We start from the raw sequence: 17,501 nt of genomic DNA, 5'->3' as shown, positions 1-17,501 counted from the left end.
TAGTAACAAATAGTATATCATAATATTATAATGAAAATTATACATTACTAAATCTCATCTTCGACTGACTAAAGACAATTAACCATCCACATATTTATTTCATGAAATTAGTTATACAGAATTATAATAAAAATTATAATGTAGGAGTTAAACATGAAGGTTTTACTTTCTTTAATATTAGGACTAAATTAAGAGGGTTTGTTTTTCCTTTTTTTTCTCCTAAAATTAATGATTTAGGTAGGGAACATCTCTTCTCCTTTAATTAAATTTTAGGAGGTTAAAAACAATTTCAGTCAAGGATTCAGGAAAAAAAATACAACTATGAAGTTTTACAACGTGGGTAAATTTTTAAAGTAAAATAAGTACCTTAAGTAAAAATAAAATTACTACCTATACATCCATTGGCTAAGGAAATATATTTCTAAGAAACTTTTCATTGAAATTCTTTGTTAATATCATCTTCTAATAATTTTTTTCTCTTTGTTATACAGCTCTTACATGCTATTGTTGTGTTTTTAAATTATTAACCTTTGATTTCGTTTAATTAATATATCACAAAGCTACATTAAATGCTATATTTAAAACAATATTTTCTTTCAAGATATAATCTGAAGAATTATCCACTGTTTATTATGGTTCAAATGCATGAATATTTTTTCCATAGGTTAAGTTTACTGATAAATAAAAACCACTCCCTGTTCTTGTACATGAGTTTGTTAAAGTGTAGGTATTATTAATATGTATAAATCACAACAGAATCTACTTTGTTTCGTGCAAAACAAGTGAATTTTTTATTGTATTAATATTACATCTTCATACTCGCAGTCCTGCAAATGCGTATCTTGAGAGGTAAAAGCTAATGTTATCCCCTCTGTGGTTTTGGTGATGACAGTATACAGAATTAGGATAAAAATGAATAGAATTAACAATGTTTTGTTGTTTTTATTCAGATGCACTTAACACTTACATTTTTCAGCAGTGTAGTCACATAAAATGAAACTAAAATAAGTTGTATACTGAACAAGAAAAAAAATAACAAATGTCCTTAATGCTATGTAGAATTAAACTCCTTTTAAAGAAAAATAATCATCTGCCATAATATTGAGTAAGTTCAGTTCTGAAAGATAACATTTCTCATGTATCATTCTCAATTAAATGAGGCAGGACTGATTTTAATTAATTGGCAAAGTGTTGTGTCCAGTCACTGTGCCTACCTTTTAAAAAATACTGCATAATGATGTATTTTTAAAACTTCACCTCTGACAGAATGGACTTTGATGTAATGTTTATGTTCAACTTTAATACATTACTTTAATTTTTGTCATATTTTTGATTTGCAGATTGCTCTGGGAACAGTTACTAATGTGGAAGAAGCAGTGAAGTGGATAAGTTACACTTATCTTTATGTACGGATGAGAGCAAATCCATTAGCATATGGCATCAGTCACAAGGCTTATCAGGTAGAAAACTCATTTATTAAAAAAAAATTCAGACCTTCTTTTTGGTTCTTTCATGATATGAGGATAGATATTTGTTTGCTGCTCTTGCCTCATCTGAAAAGAGGTATCTAGAAGAAAAACAAGAGATTTAATATTTTTCAAAAAATTAGATAGGCCCCTGTAGTTATTAGGCAGGCTATATTTAAATATCTTTTTCTACAAATACTTATGTTAATCTTTGTACTGTTATCCATGTATTCAAGTATATTTCTATTTGATATTAATATTTTGGTGTGATTTTTTAAACTGTGAGAAATTTCATTTTAGAATAAATTAGACATGAGGAAACTTATAGACCATATTTGATAATCAGCTTAGGTTATATACAATCTGTTCCTCTTATCAAGTCTCTTCTAATCCCTATTCTGAAATTTAAATATACCATTAAGGAGTTACTATCTTAACAGTTTGAGGACTGGAATCAGTTCCACTATTCAAGTCCATATACATAGACTGAGAATTAGATGCATTTGATAGCAGTTCTTCCTATGAACTTTACAATTGTGTGGTCCGTGTGGCTTATAGATTCTGTGAAATCTTGTCTTTCCTTTATAACTCTGCTTAGTATATTGTAAATGTGTCCTGATTGCAGATAAAATCCAGTTGTTGTCTAATGAAAACATTATTCTACAATGATCATATGGATATTAACTAGTATTCAGTCAAAATTTGTAAATAAGTTGAACTTTTCAAAATTATAGTTTCCCCTAATTTACTATGACTTAGTTTTTATATAAATCATATTGTGTTATCAAAGCAGTTACCAATTTTTTAATTTTTATTCCTTTTATTTTTTTCTTTCCCTATGCAGTAGATTTTACCATGGGAAAATTGAAACTTAAGGCTTGGGGGAGGAAAAATAAGAAAAGCAGCATCAGCAATTAGTTCTGAGGCTGTTAAATCTAAAGCCGTTATTAGGTTTTTATACTTAGATTTACTCTAGATGGGACTCACCTACCTTTCTTCTTCTCAGTTGAAATTTGTGCTAATCTTTAAATAAGTGTTTACACTTACAGCCAGATTGCTCTGTTATAAAATATAACTGCATTATAACCTGTAACCTTACACATTTAAAGAATATGGCACTAGTTATTCCCATCACAAATATGGGCATTTTGAGAAGACTCAGTGGCACTATGAAAATGTTTTGAAGGAGTAAAGAAAAACAAAAACTAAACAATTTATTTTTATGGACTAAGCCATCTCAAATTTTGGAACAAGATAAATACATCAATTGATTTTAAAGTACTAAGTTATAATCAAAAGTCATTTGCCTATCATTTTCCAGTATAAAGACCTTTTGGATACATAGTACCTTTATACGTCAGAAAATCTTGACCCTTTTTTTTTTTTTTTTGATTTGTGTGTTTTACTGTTATTACTCAATACAAATTTGTGGCCACAAAACTCTTATGAACTGACACAGATAAAATAGTTTAACATATTTTTAATGGTTTAGTAATAGGTGATTAATAAAATAGTTTTATAAGTTGAACCTGATACATATATTATCACTCATAGCAAACATTTAAGACTTTTTGTATTTGCTGATGTAACTCTTGACTCCATCTTACTTCCCTGTAGTTGATATTCTTTTGCTCCATTTTTCTTATTTTTAAAATTTATTTTAGCTATATTTTGTACATAAATAAGCTGCCATAAATATCTAAGAACAAATGGTAGTAGTGTTAACTCATTAATTGATTTCTAAATTGTTTTAATACTCCCGTTACTCCATTAAAGGTCATATTTCACTTTACTCCTCATGACTACAGAGTGTTCCTTAATAATTGGCATGTGTACATACATATATTTATAGACAACACTATAGTAACAAGAATATTTGTTAATATCTTACGTTTTATTATTTCTGCTTAGAAAAAGTATTAGGTAAGTAATAGTTTTAAAACTATACAAAAATTCACCGTCAACTTTATTTACTTTAGAATGGGTTCTCCCATCTGCATATAATAATAATAGAAGTAAAAAGTAAATAAAGTGAGCCAAGATCACGCCACTGCACTCCAACCTCGCTCTGTCGCCCAGGTTGGAGTGCAGTGGCATGATCTTGGCTCACTGCAACCTCTGCCTCCTGGGTTCAAGTGATTCTCCTGCCTCAGCCTCCTGAGTAGCTGGGATTACAGGCACGCACCACCGTACCCAGCTAATTTTTGTATTTTTAGTAGAGACGGGGTTTCTCCATGTTTGTCAGGCTGGTCGGAAACTTCTGACCTCGTGATCCGCCCACCTTGGCCTCCCAAAGTGCTGGGATTACAGGTGTGAGCCACTGTGCCTGGCCGGATAACTTTGCAGTTCTGAACATATCTTGATTTTGACAGGGAAAGCATTCTTGCTATCATTTCTCCAAATAACTGATAATAAAGTAGGAATATGATTTGATAATTTAAAATCCGTATTTACTTTAGTATGGGAGAAAGAAGACATTTATTGAGTTTTTAAAATTTGATTTTTAATCTTTGTGATTTTAAAGATCATAAGATCATATAAGAATTTTAGATTCCGAAATATTGGTATCTGAAAAGAATATGCACATTGATAATTTTAATGAATTTTTAAGCTTCCTTTATTTAATGGCATAAAATATTTTCAATTATTTCCTAAAAGTAGAAAAATGTACTTTAAAAATTGTAATTAAAAAGTCTAACTAAAACGTTAAGAAAAGTTTTAATTTCCATAAATAAATATATGTTTGCAAATGGTTACTCTCTAAAGCAGTATTCAACTGTTTATATATTTTTTGCCATAGATTGACCCAACATTAAGAAAGCATCGAGAACAGTTGGTCATTGAAGTTGGACGAAAACTAGACAAAGCTCAGATGATTCGTTTTGAGGAGCGAACTGGATATTTTTCCTCAACTGATTTGGGTAGAACTGCCAGCCATTACTATATTAAATACAACACCATTGAGGTATTATACAAATGCAAATATGTTTAATTTTTCATGCAAATACTTTCTAGTCTTCAAAATATATTATTAATGCAAAATAATGAAAGCAAATAATAGAACAAAATCCATTTAACTTATATGAATTCAATAGTATACCCTCAGTAAAGACAAGAAAAAAATTAAACTTCAGATACTAAGGAACCTCTTGTCATCCTATTCAATGAGTGTATCCCAAGCAATAAACACACCCAAGCCTAAAAAGTCAAGGCACATTTGCTTTTACATGTAATGGTTTTCAGAAAACACTTCATGTGCTTACTAACTTTCCCCCATCTTTCCCCAAATAAACCTTCTATTTGTATAGCACTTTAGGTTTCTTCAAAACCTTTAAACATATATTATCTCAGAACTGTGATCCGGTTGAAATCAATCCAACACATTTTCTCTAGCTTTTCACTCCTTCCATCACCTATTCACATCCACTCATTTTGTCAAAGTAACTTTTTAAATTTGTTCACTTGCTAGTGTGTTGCTACCACTCTATATCCTAAACCTGTTTGCAGTTCTTTTGCAGGAACTTTAGGCCTTCTTTAGCATTTGTCTTCAATCTATGTGGCCTTTGACTGATTTTTTTCAACTCAGTTTTCTGATTTTCTGTATGTCCTCACTAGTAATATTTTGAGAATTTTCAGACTACGTATTTTCTAGATATACATCTCTGAATTTTATGATACATGATCAGCTTAGAATTCGTGAATTGTGCAGATTTCCACATGGCCATGCTGAAGATAAGCAAAAACCAGAATTTTATGAACTTTTTAAAGGTATCTAGTGTAGATTTTATTAACTTTTATTCATCATCCATCTTTTTGCTGCTAAAGATCTTCCTTAGCTAATTATGTTCTAGGAATTTTCTTTGGTCTTTGATAAATTTGTTGATGTTTATAAAGCAATGACTTTAAATGCTGTAACAGACATTATAACTGCACTGTCTAGGGCTCAAATTTCTTTTAAAATGTGTAATTTATAGTCACATTTTTTATTTAAAATATTTTAAATATTTGGATTTTAATCAAATATAACACTTACTTTGGTAGACCTTTAATGAACTCTTTGATGCTCACAAAACAGAAGGTGATATCTTTGCCATAGTCTCCAAAGCTGAAGAATTTGATCAAATTAAGGTAAGATTTCTTGAAATTTGAATCAAATGCATACAACATGTATGCATTCATTCATTTATAAAAGGTTCTCATTAATTAATACCATATAAGCTGTATGGCACATCACATTTGGAATATCAGCAATGTTCTTCATTTATCAATAAGACCCACTGTCCTAGATTATAATATTACATCATACCTGACATCATTCTTTTTTCTGTACTCCACATCAAATAATTTAAATTGGTTTTGCAGTAATGAAACTGTTGAAGAATGTAGTATGAAGATTTTGGTTTATTGCAATATAAGGCTCATTGAAGAAAATGTAAAAGTACCTGTATGATTCAAACCTTAGATACGAGTATTTCTGTACCTGTATTAATATTTAATCTTATTAACAGTGAAAACTTTAATACTTTGAATCATAGTACTTCATGGCTTTAAGCTATGAATGTATTATACCATATAAAAATATATGACTATAATGAATGCATTTGAAGATAATTCAAGTTTGCCCTAATCCAGTTGGGCAGAGGTTTTACTCTGGTCAAATAAAATATGAAATCTCATCAATTCAAGGATGGTGAGGTCAGAAGATTTAATTTTTTGGCATATCAACTTTTTATATGTCAATGGCAAATTTAATATTGGTGATGAATAATAAAATGTAATTGTATCAGCCTCAAGATCATCTCATATTGCAGTTTTTTAGCTACCTATGGAAAAATCATTGTTATTTAACTCTATGAAAGAAAAATGCTGCATTATAGTAAATGGAAACTCTTTAAAAACATGCAATGTATTTAATTTCAATGTGAAAAATTTAAATAAATCAGCCCCAAAATTCCAATAAATACATTGATCCTTCTAGGTCAGAGAAGAGGAAATAGAGGAGTTGGATACCTTATTAAGCAATTTTTGTGAACTCTCCACTCCTGGAGGTGTAGAGAATAGTTATGGGAAAATAAACATCTTACTTCAAACTTATATCAGCCGAGGAGAAATGGACAGTTTCTCCCTTATATCAGATTCTGCATATGTTGCACAGGTAAGAATCTTATTCCCTTCCCCTTTTCTCTTTCTTGAATATATTTAGAGGACCATGGTGTTAATTCATGCTGTGCTATGAATGCATTGCTTTGTGACATGCTACCAAACCACCATTTTACTTAGAACTGGTTCTGCTAATTTGTAAATATTTTATGTAATCTATGCTCATAAAACAGGACTGAGGATGAGATTTGGTGACTGATTGGGCTTTTTTTGGTGGTGTTGATGTTTCTTACAAAGTTTTAAAATGATACCTGATTTTTTTCTACTTTAAATGATGAATTTCATTTCTTTTACTTGTAAGGTAAAAGAATATAAAGTACTTATAAAGAGAAAAGTTAAAGAATATTGCAAGCATAAAGAAAAGATTGTGGAACTTTTTTAGTTTTTACCAAATATTAGAAATAATAATATTTTTAATCATTAAACAAGGCATAGTAAACATATTTCCTACCATATGTTCAGTGTGATAAGTCTCTGGTTTTTACAAAAGTGATCTCTCCTCTCTACTGTTGAAACTTAAACATTGAAGACAGAAAGAAAATTATTCCCTAAACTACAGCTCATTTAATTTATAACTTTTAAAAAATACCATGTTATAAACTGTTCAAATATTTGTGTTTTTATATTCAAGCCCTTATGTGAAGTAAAGTAGGTTATATTTTACCCTGTTTATCCTTCAAATGAAAGATTTCCCTTCTAGACATACTTTTTTTAAAAAATTATTTACCTGTCAAGGCTTTTTAATTTTATTTTATTGAGTACTTCCTTTTATAAATTAAGAAGAAATTAAAGCTTAATTTTATTTTAAATATGGAAATGATTCTGCTGTTATATTTGTAATTTTGTTCAAAGACTAAATATAGAAAAAAAAATGTTTATGTTAGGTAAATCATTATTAATAGCCATGAGTACTCAGGAGTCCTTTAAACATGGAATATTTACAAACACAAACCAAGACATATTGGTAAACATTTTGAATGCATGTAGTAATTTAATCAATGTAACCAAGATACCAGGTGATGATTTCATAAATTATATAAAGTTAATATAGATGTAGTGAAAATATTTATATATTCTTTAAACCCTATAGCTTCTATAGGAATAATTTTCTAATCTCCTTTGTTTTATCTGTTTTTCTGTAAAGTAATGTAATATTGTCATTTTATATTTTCTAATGATTTTATATTGAAATAGTTAATCATTTAAATAAAAGGTAAAGTTTTACAGGGTTCTGGATGAATAATCTGGCAACATTTCTGCTTGCTTCAAGATTATGAAGATATTATCAGAGACTGACATAAGAATTGCTTACAATGTAAAACTTTAATTCTCTTCATGATTGGTATCCAGGTAGTCAACTTCTGATTAAGGATATCTCAAAGCATCCCTGGTTTTTTCTTAAACAGCCATTATGGATTTAGCATCCCTGAATGCATCAGATAAATTATACTTTATTACATTTTAAGTTTAAGCTATCAGTAATTGAACAACTACCCTCTCAACTCTGTAAAATGATATTTTCTTCTATATTTTTTAAACTTTCTCTCGTCAGCCCCTAAGGTAAACCTATAGCTCAAATATTCTAGGATTTTATTTAAAGGCCTATGCTTAACTTTTCTAGACTGTACATGTTATAGACTTATTATTTTGAACCAATTTATATCATTCTAGATTAACATGTCCTGTTTGTATCTTGTCATATGGAATTTCTCCTACTTCTTTTAGCATTGAGGGGATAACTGTAGATCCTGAAATATTAAAATGACATACTTTCAAAGACAGTTGGGAAAATCAGCCTGATAGTTTTTTATAAGAACAAGTGGGAATGAGGTAGGAAAACCTATTTGGTAGATACAGTAATCAAAATTTTATTTATTATTCTCTGGGCCTTATAAAGACCCATTCAGTCATTTTTAATGGATATCAGAACTGTCCTCATACTTCTATGTACCATTTTGTACTTTAGTTTCTAATACTGAAACAAAATAGTCAAATTTGTCAAAAGACAGCGCATATCTTATATAAAATGTGAAATGAAAGCCTTTAACTCATCTGTCATTTTTGACCTCATAATTTTAGGCTGGATTGTTTGTCTGCCATTTGAAATCTTTTCAGTTTTGTATCTCTTGTTTGGATTTTAACCAGACTGAACATTCTTTATTTTCAAATACAGATGTTACTGGATTTTGGAAGGTATCTTTAAGTTCATTTAAAAAACAATCTTTAATAAAACAATCTGCAAAGTTAATGATAGAGGAGTGGAGGCAAAATAAATGGGAGCAAGCTGTAGAAATGTGAAGAAAAAAGACTACATTCATTATAACTTTCTATATGTCTATTAATAAAGTTATCCTCAGACCACTGAGTCTAGAATCTCAGTTATGTTTGGAGTCCTTTAGTCCTGGCTTTGAGTAGGTGCTCTGACACCAACTAGCAGTGTGACCTTGATCAAATTTTTTAGCTCTTTAAGCCCTAGTATATTCATCTATAAAATCATAATATTAATATCAATTAAATGCAGTTTTTGTAAAAATTAAATGAGGCAATATATGTAAAGCAAGTTAACACATTTTTTGATTTATAGGAAGCCATTAGTATGGCCCTTTCATATGAGTAGCTACACTAATCAGTATTTCATTTGTCACCCTTCTCTCATTTTTTTTTTTCCCTAACTGGATCCCAGTCTTCCTTAATCCTCTAAATAGCCTTGTAAATTTAATCATTCCACTATTCACCAAGAGGTGTCCTTGTCCCTTATAGTCAGATGCCTTAACAGCCTCCTAAATATTTTACATGCCTTTTGTCTCTTCCTACTTCATTCCTGTTTAGAAGGTAGAGCTTTCTAAGAACTTGGAAATAAGGCTTCCCCTCTGAGAGTAAGCAAGTAGCATCCACATATAAAGGATAGGATTATTCTTATGTAGAAATAATAAGAATAATTTGGATTATATGAGAAGAAATATTGCCCCACAATTCAAGGATGCAGCTTGACTTGCACTTCTTTTCAGACTGAGTTTGAATAATAAATTTATTGACAAATCTAAAAGCACATTGGGTATAACCACCAATCTCCTCCTATTATTTTTTAGAATGCAGCTAGAATTGTCCGTGCTCTTTTTGAAATTGCTCTGAGGAAACGTTGGCCTACCATGACCTACAGGCTCCTGAATCTTAGTAAAGTCATTGACAAGAGGCTTTGGGGTTGGGCTAGCCCTTTGAGACAATTTTCAATCCTACCACCACACATCCTAACAAGATTAGAAGAAAAAAAGCTTACTGTGGATAAGCTGAAAGACATGAGGAAAGATGAAATAGGTAAGACGGAAGCAAATATGTTTGAATGTATTGTTTTATGCAAATAAAATATGTTGCTGGGTGTAAAAGAAGGTATTGTGAATTTCCACATTAATCAAAATAAAAATTTTACCATATTTATAAATCTTTTTCATTTATCTAAAATCAAGTGAAAATCTCTTCATATTCAAGTGAGTCTGTTTATAGTAGTTTAAACACTATCAAGTCTCAGTAATTTTAAGAACCCTATTAATAGCTAAGGAAACCTTGATACTGACTTTAAAAACTGTGAATTGCTAATTCCAGTTAACTATTACAAAATATTCAAACATGCCAGGTCAAGAATGTCAGCTATTCTACATAGCAAATCATAAAACAAGCAATAAAATCACCTTCTCTGAAATCCCATTTACAAGTCAGATTATATTGCTTTTTTCGGCCTGGACACATTTCTTCTATGTGATATTTTTCTTGCAGGTCACATTTTGCATCATGTGAATATTGGACTGAAGGTCAAACAATGTGTTCATCAGATTCCTTCTGTTATGATGGAAGCATCCATTCAGCCCATCACAAGGACTGTCCTCCGAGTGACACTCAGCATCTATCCTGATTTCACTTGGAATGATCAGGTAGAAATGGAAAATGCCTATATCTGTGTTAAACACAAATGTCTGTACTACAGGCTCAACTACATCTGTTCCTAAGGCTTATAGAAAATACTCTAAAAAGAATATATATTGAGGATTTATTTTAAAAATTATAGCAATTAGCCGGGAATGGTGGCGGGCACCTGTAGTCCCAGCTACTCAGGAGCCTGAGGCAAGAGAATGGCATGAACCCGGGAGGCCTGAGCTTGCAGTGAGCCAAGACTGTGCCACTGCACTCCAGCCTGGGCGACAGAGCGAGACTCTGTCTCAAAAAAATAATAGTAACAATAGTAAAAAATTATAGCAATATTTACTCTCATCCTCAAGAAAACCGTGGTATATTAGTAATATGTCAACCAGTGAGATTCCTTCAAAACATTTAGGAAACCTAAATTTCAACAATGAACAACAGTTTAGTGGATTTAACTCCATAGGGACTTTGCTATATTAGTTCTATCTTCTTTTATTTTCTCTACGTTATCTTCATTTTTGCCATGTCTACTTTGTCCTTTTAGCCTTCCAAAAAATTCAAGATTTTTCATAGTAAATAGAGCCATTTTTCATCTTGATGTCTCTTAAATTAATATTCTTTCCTTTTTTGAAACATTAGACTTGTAGAAAAGTATTCTATATTTTCCCCCAATCATCTGTTTCTTTGCTGCTGAGACTACTTTCTCCATGATCTCCAAAGACTGATGGGTTGCCATAATAAATAGATTTTTCTCAGTTATTTTCTTTACTTCTCTGAATATTTAACACTATACAGTTTTTCAAAACGTCCATCCTTGATTCCCATCATGTTTTTGTTTCTGTTTTAATTCTTTCTTCTCCTTTGATAGTTCAGATATTATTATGTATATAAAGATACACACCAGATTCTCTTTTTATTCAATCAACATTTTTTAAAGATCTATTTTTGTACCAGTTACTATGTTAGAGATTGTAGGTACAAAGGCAAGTGAGGCTCAGTTCTTACTTTCAAGAAGCCAATCAGGGAAAACAAGGAAATCACTTATAGTATACCAGTGCCTATTTCACATGTTATTGTAAAGTTCTGCTTAAGTAAGTATCTTCTGCATTACCTGATGTTTATATATCTTTAATGTGAATGAATTTTAACAGTATGCTCTAAAATTACCCAACCATGGTTTTAACCCAATCTACATTGGTCTTAAAAGTGTCTAAACCTTTAATTCCTTTAGTTTCCTCAGCTATAAACATGTATTATTATAATAATAATAATGTTTTTTACAGAATTTTTATTGGGACTAGATGATACAAAATTATATTTAATATTTCTATAGATATAAAGTTTCACATAAATATAAATTTATAGTTACCCATAAACTCATATTTGAAATTTTATTTTTAATAGACTATTTTTGAAATAAGTGGAAGTTTTGTATTTCTTACACTGTCTCCTACCAATATCTGTAATAAATCTGCAGTTTGATTTAATTCATTAGTAAGACAGAGTACTTAATGATTTTAATAGTTATCACTGTCAGGCACAATGCTGTTGGCTCCAAGAATGGAAAACTTGACTTGCCTCAAACTGAGTTAAGGACAAAAGTATATTATCTTTCATAATGAAAGGTCCACAGGTAGAATAGGCCCTAAGGATGGTTGAGTCTTCTGTTTAAAGATGTCATTCAAGGACCAGGAACTTTCCACCCATTTGCTCTGCTGACACTTTTGGATACTTCTCAAATGTTTTCATGATTTTTTGTTTGCATTAAACAGAGCATGGGAAACACATCCCCACTTCTCCAGCCCAGAGCATGGACCATAGACCTTTTCTTCAGTCTAATTGGGCCAGTATTTGTCATGTGCCTCTGCCTTGCCACAGCAGTTGGGAGGGGAATCCCATGAGCTGATTGACTTATGCCAATCAAAATTACCCCAGGGGATGTGGTCACTTTTTCTTGAGTCACATGAGGAAGAGATGCTTGCTGAACAAGACTGGGTTTTGCAAGGAAGAGCGAGAGAGAGAGAGAGAGACAGTAAGAGAGAGAGAAAGACGTTGAAATGGATAAAGCAAAATACAGTATATCTATCCAATGGGATATTATTAGACAATAAACAGGAATGAAAGCACTGATGCATGCTAAAACATAGATGAACTGTGAAACCATCATGGTAAATTTAAAAATCCAGTCACAAAAGACTGCATATTATATGATTTTATTTAATTGAAATTTACAGAATAGGCAAATCTGTAAGGAAAAGGTAGTGACTACTAATGGGTACAAGGTTTCTTTTTGAGGTGGTGAAAATGTTCTAAAATTAAATTATGGTGATGGTTGTACAACTTTGGAAATATATTAAAATCATTTAACTGTATACTTGAAATGTTTAAATGAGTAAACTTTATAATATAAATTATATATCAATAAAGCTTCTAGAGTGAGAAGATTGGATGCTATCCCTTACTTGAGTTATGATATGCATAGTAGCAGGATGCTATTTTTCTTCTAGGTACATGGGACAGTAGGAGAACCTTGGTGGATTTGGGTAGAAGATCCTACAAATGATCATATTTATCATTCAGAGTATTTTCTAGCTCTAAAAAAACAAGTAAGTGTATATATGTGAATATATCCTTATTTGCTATTGTAAAAAAATTTATACTAACAGTTTCTGCTTTTATTTCTCTGTAATTTTATAGTACAATTAAAACTTTATTTTATGGTTTAGTTTTCTATTAGTTTTAAAAGAATACAGTGATTAAATGTTATAGTATTGGTATATTCAATGTGATCATGGTTTAAGAAATTCAGTTACCAGTCATGCCCCACGTAGTGACATTTCAGTGAACAAGGGACCACATACACAACAACAGTACAATAGTGGTCCCATAAGATTATAATACTGTATTTTCACCTACTTTTTCTAGGTTTAAATATGTGTAGATAGGTAAGTACCATTGTGTTATAATTGCCTAAAATATTCAATACAGTAACATGCTGTATGGTAACATGCTGTATAAGAGCCACATAGCCTGGATGTTTAGGAGGCTATACCATCTGGCTTGTCTACGTACACTATGATGTTCTTAAGACAAAATTGCGTAATGACACATTTTTCAGAACCATTCTTGTCATTAAGCAATGCATGACTGGATAATCTGTACCATGGTTTAAGACATGGGTTCCAGAGGTGTGTAATATGTAAAATAGGTAGGATCAATAATAATCTTAAGGGTCACATGCACAAAATACTGAATACTATTGAATTAAAAGAGCATTTGTTGTAAATTTCTTTATAAATCACAAGACAAAGACTCAATTTGATGGTATTTCTTTAACTGATGCTTCACTCATAATTTCTGTTTTTATCAAAGAGAAAGCAAGCTTCAGGTAAGAGTCTTGGGTAGGCAACAGTAGAATTTCACAGCAGTGTTTTGTATTCATTGCTTTTGTCTTCTTGGTTACCTTCTATTTGTACCAAGTGATTCTGGTATTCCACTTTAGGTACTGATAGAACTTAACAAAAAATATTAAGTAAATAATATGGTTATTCGGTAAGGTAAAAATCTTGAAGTTACATAATTGAATGAATGATGTTTGGGAAATTCAGGTAGTCAAATTGGTAACTTGTTAATACATGATTATATGCACATGTAAATAATATAAATTGGCCATAAAATTTTACCTTCTATCAAGTATCCTCAGAAGGGCACCATGCACAGGTTTCTAAAGTTTCTGAATATCTCAGCTATTTAGAAGTTCAAGATACTTTGTCTTTAGTATATCTTGTAGAGATACCGTTATCTTAACAATAGACTAATAAGGCCTTTATGCTATTAGAATATCCATATTTATTTTTTACTTTATTTCATATTAGGTCATTAGTAAAGAAGCTCAACTACTGGTATTTACAATCCCTATTTTTGAGCCTTTGCCTTCCCAATACTACATCCGAGCAGTGTCTGATAGATGGTTGGGTGCTGAGGCAGTATGTATTATCAACTTTCAACATCTAATTCTACCAGAGAGACATCCTCCTCATACAGGTAACATGGTGAATGCTGATTTGAATCATTGATTTTTCCAAAATGGTTGTTTTAATTAATGTTGAAAAATGTCTACACCTTAATAAAATTTTACTTGTAATCATTATAACTTCTCTATAACTCCCTTTTTATTTCATTTGTCATTCATCATTTAATCTGTTCTCTCTGTAAAACTTTTATTTTCTCCCTTGTGTTTATTCCAGTTTACTTAAATTTATTTCTAGTATGTTAAATTAACTAACATACCAGTGAGTTATGGGGAATTTTCCCCCATCTTTTGTGTTTCTACACCAAAAACAAAAAAGCTAATATTAAGGAATCATATTATGGTATCACTATGGAATGGATTTCCATATACCTCAAGTGAGTTGTGTCCTGCAAATAACATCTACCCTTTATATTAGTTTTTTTTTTCATACTTTAACTTTTAGGGTACATGTGCACAACGTGCAGGTTTGTTACATATGTGTACATGTGCCATATTGGTGTGCTGCACCTATTAACTCGTCATTTAACATTAGGTATACCACCTAATGCTATCCCTCCCCCCACCCCACAACAGGCCCCAGAGTGTGATGTTCCCCTTCCTGTGTCCATGCGTTCTCATTGTTCAATTCCCACCTATGAGTGAGAACATGCGGTGTTTGGTTTTTTGTCCTTGTGATAGTTTGCTGAGAATGATGGTTTCCAGCTTCATCCATGTCCCTACAAAGGACATAAACTCATCCTTTTTTATGGCTGCATAGTATTCCATGGTGTATGTTTGCCACATTTTCTTAATCCAGTCTGTCATCATTGGACATTTGGCTTGGTTCCAAGTCTTTGCTATTGTGAATAGTGCCACAATAAACATATGTGTGCATGGGTTTTTATAGCAGCATGATTTATAATCCTTTGGGTATATACCCAGTAATGGGATGGCTGGGTCAAATGGTATTTCTAGTTCTAGATCCCTGAGGAATCGCCATACTGACTTCCACAATGGTTGAACTAGTTTACAGTCCCACCAACAGTGTAAAACAAAAAACCCCATCAACAAGTGGGCGAAGGATATGAACAGACACTTCTCAAAAGAAGACATTTATGCAGCCAACAGACACATGAAAAAATGCACATCATCACTGGCCATCAGAGAAATGCAAATCAAAACCACAGTTGAGATACCATCTCATACCAGTTAGAATGGCGATCATTAAAAAGTCAGGAAACAACAGGTGCTGGAGAGGATGTGGGGAAATAGGAACACTTTATATTAGTTTTATCCCTCTGCCCTAACATTATAAAGGGGTACGTGGTAATCTTCAACATCATATAATAGTATTTTTCACTGTCATACCTTGCAAAAATCCATTTTAAATTTTGATGATGTGAACAAATACCTTTTTATTTTGACTTAATATAGAAGCAGATTTTTCAGGAATAAATGTTTACAATGATACTTTTAAGTGCCCTATGAAATACTCTATTTCAAAAAATCCTGAACTAATCTGTTAATTAACTAGTATAATAAGTTTATTTCTTCTTTTTCAGAATTGATTTTAAGAGGGCCTTAATTTATAGAAAAATGAAAGTCCATATTTTTTCTCCTATGATTCTTCCGAAGAGAAACCCTTTGTCATTTTCAGAATAAAAATATAGTCGTCACTACTTTTAATGAACTCATTGTTTGGTAGTCCTTTGGGAATTGAAAGAGGTCTTAATGTGACTTTAAACTTTGCCATTTTTGTCAATGTGTACCCTACTCATTATCTTAGCTTATCTTAAAGAGAGATACTTTATACTTCAGCTTAATTCCACTTTGATATCTTGGCAGAACAGAACTAAAAGGCTTATCAACATAGAAAAATAATGAGATTGTAGTATCTAGTGATCTATTCATTGAAGGGAATCTTTCCAGTCTTCTTTCATCAAATGTGCTTACATGTAATATTTAGAATCTCAGAATAAAATATATAAAAAATGTTTGGTGCTTTAATTTAAAATACATGCTTCGAACATCATTAATCTTTGAGTACAGCACTTGATCTTAACTTGCGTTAGCATTCTATTTCAATGTTCATTTAATCTTTTGTCTGCCAAATGACCAAGAATGTATCACCCTATTTATATAATTAGCTGAGTTCTGACTACATTTTTAAAAACAATAAATGTACCACCATAACATCTCAGTTGATATTAGACAAATACAAAGTAACCTCAATGATTCCAGGGTCTCTTCGAATATATAGTCATATCATTGAGCCTAAATGAGCCAAGAAAAACCTTCATCTTTCACTAATGTAAAGCACTGTAATTTAACATCGTCAGTAAATATGCAATATGTACTTTTTTTTTTTTTTTTTAGTCTTTTTAAGAACATAGCTTGGCTTTGATTAGCATTATAAGCATTAACTTGCAATGCCTCCCCTCCTTCCTTCTCGATTTTTTTTTTATTCATTTTATTTTATTTGTGAGACAGAGTTTCACTCTTTCACCCAGGCTGGAGTGAAGTGGGGTGATCTGGGCTCACTGCAACCACCACTCGCCGGGTTCAAGCGATTCTCCTGCCTCAGCCTCCCGAGTAGCTGGGATTACAGGTGCCCACCACTACGCCCAGTTAATTTTTGTATTTTTAGTAGAGATGGGGTTTTGCCATGTTGGCCAGGCTGTTCTCGAACTCCTGACCTCAGGTGATCCATCTGCTTCGGCCTCCCAAAGTGCTAGGATTACAGGCTTAAGCCACCACTCCCAGCCTCAATTTTCAGTGCTTCAGAAAATTTAAGAAACCTACAGTCTGGTATAGAAAGTGTGTCGTTAGCCCTCAGTTACCTATGTAATTAACTGCATAGAGCAGTGGGGAAAGGATAATTTTTTTAATTAACTTTTTGACTTTTAAATACATTTTTTAAGAAGAAAATTTGCCATACTTTCATTTTG

The 17,501-nt window shown here is 31.6% G+C and overlaps 1 protein-coding gene across 4 annotated transcripts in view; it reads left to right on the top strand.

Annotated features, from left to right (window-relative positions):
- Positions 1 to 17,501, top strand: part of ASCC3 (activating signal cointegrator 1 complex subunit 3) — a 377,280-nt gene that overhangs the window by 232,666 nt on the left and 127,113 nt on the right. For all 4 annotated transcript variants that reach the window (XM_024248504.3, XM_024248503.3, XM_054557910.2 and 1 more), the window contains 8 exons: positions 1,341 to 1,460; positions 4,267 to 4,431; positions 5,508 to 5,594; positions 6,445 to 6,621; positions 9,716 to 9,941; positions 10,398 to 10,552; positions 13,049 to 13,147; positions 14,417 to 14,585. In XM_024248504.3, coding sequence (XP_024104272.2) covers positions 1,341 to 1,460; positions 4,267 to 4,431; positions 5,508 to 5,594; positions 6,445 to 6,621; positions 9,716 to 9,941; positions 10,398 to 10,552; positions 13,049 to 13,147; positions 14,417 to 14,585 — 1,198 coding nt within the window. The remainder of the gene's footprint in view (positions 1 to 1,340; positions 1,461 to 4,266; positions 4,432 to 5,507; positions 5,595 to 6,444; positions 6,622 to 9,715; positions 9,942 to 10,397; positions 10,553 to 13,048; positions 13,148 to 14,416; positions 14,586 to 17,501) is intronic.

The sequence above is a fragment of the Pongo abelii genome, chromosome 5 (assembly GCF_028885655.2).
Source record: "Pongo abelii isolate AG06213 chromosome 5, NHGRI_mPonAbe1-v2.0_pri, whole genome shotgun sequence".
Lineage (NCBI taxonomy): Eukaryota > Metazoa > Chordata > Mammalia > Primates > Hominidae > Pongo > Pongo abelii.
Note: the sequence above shows the minus strand (reverse complement) of the source record. Positions and strands in the feature narration are given on the sequence as shown.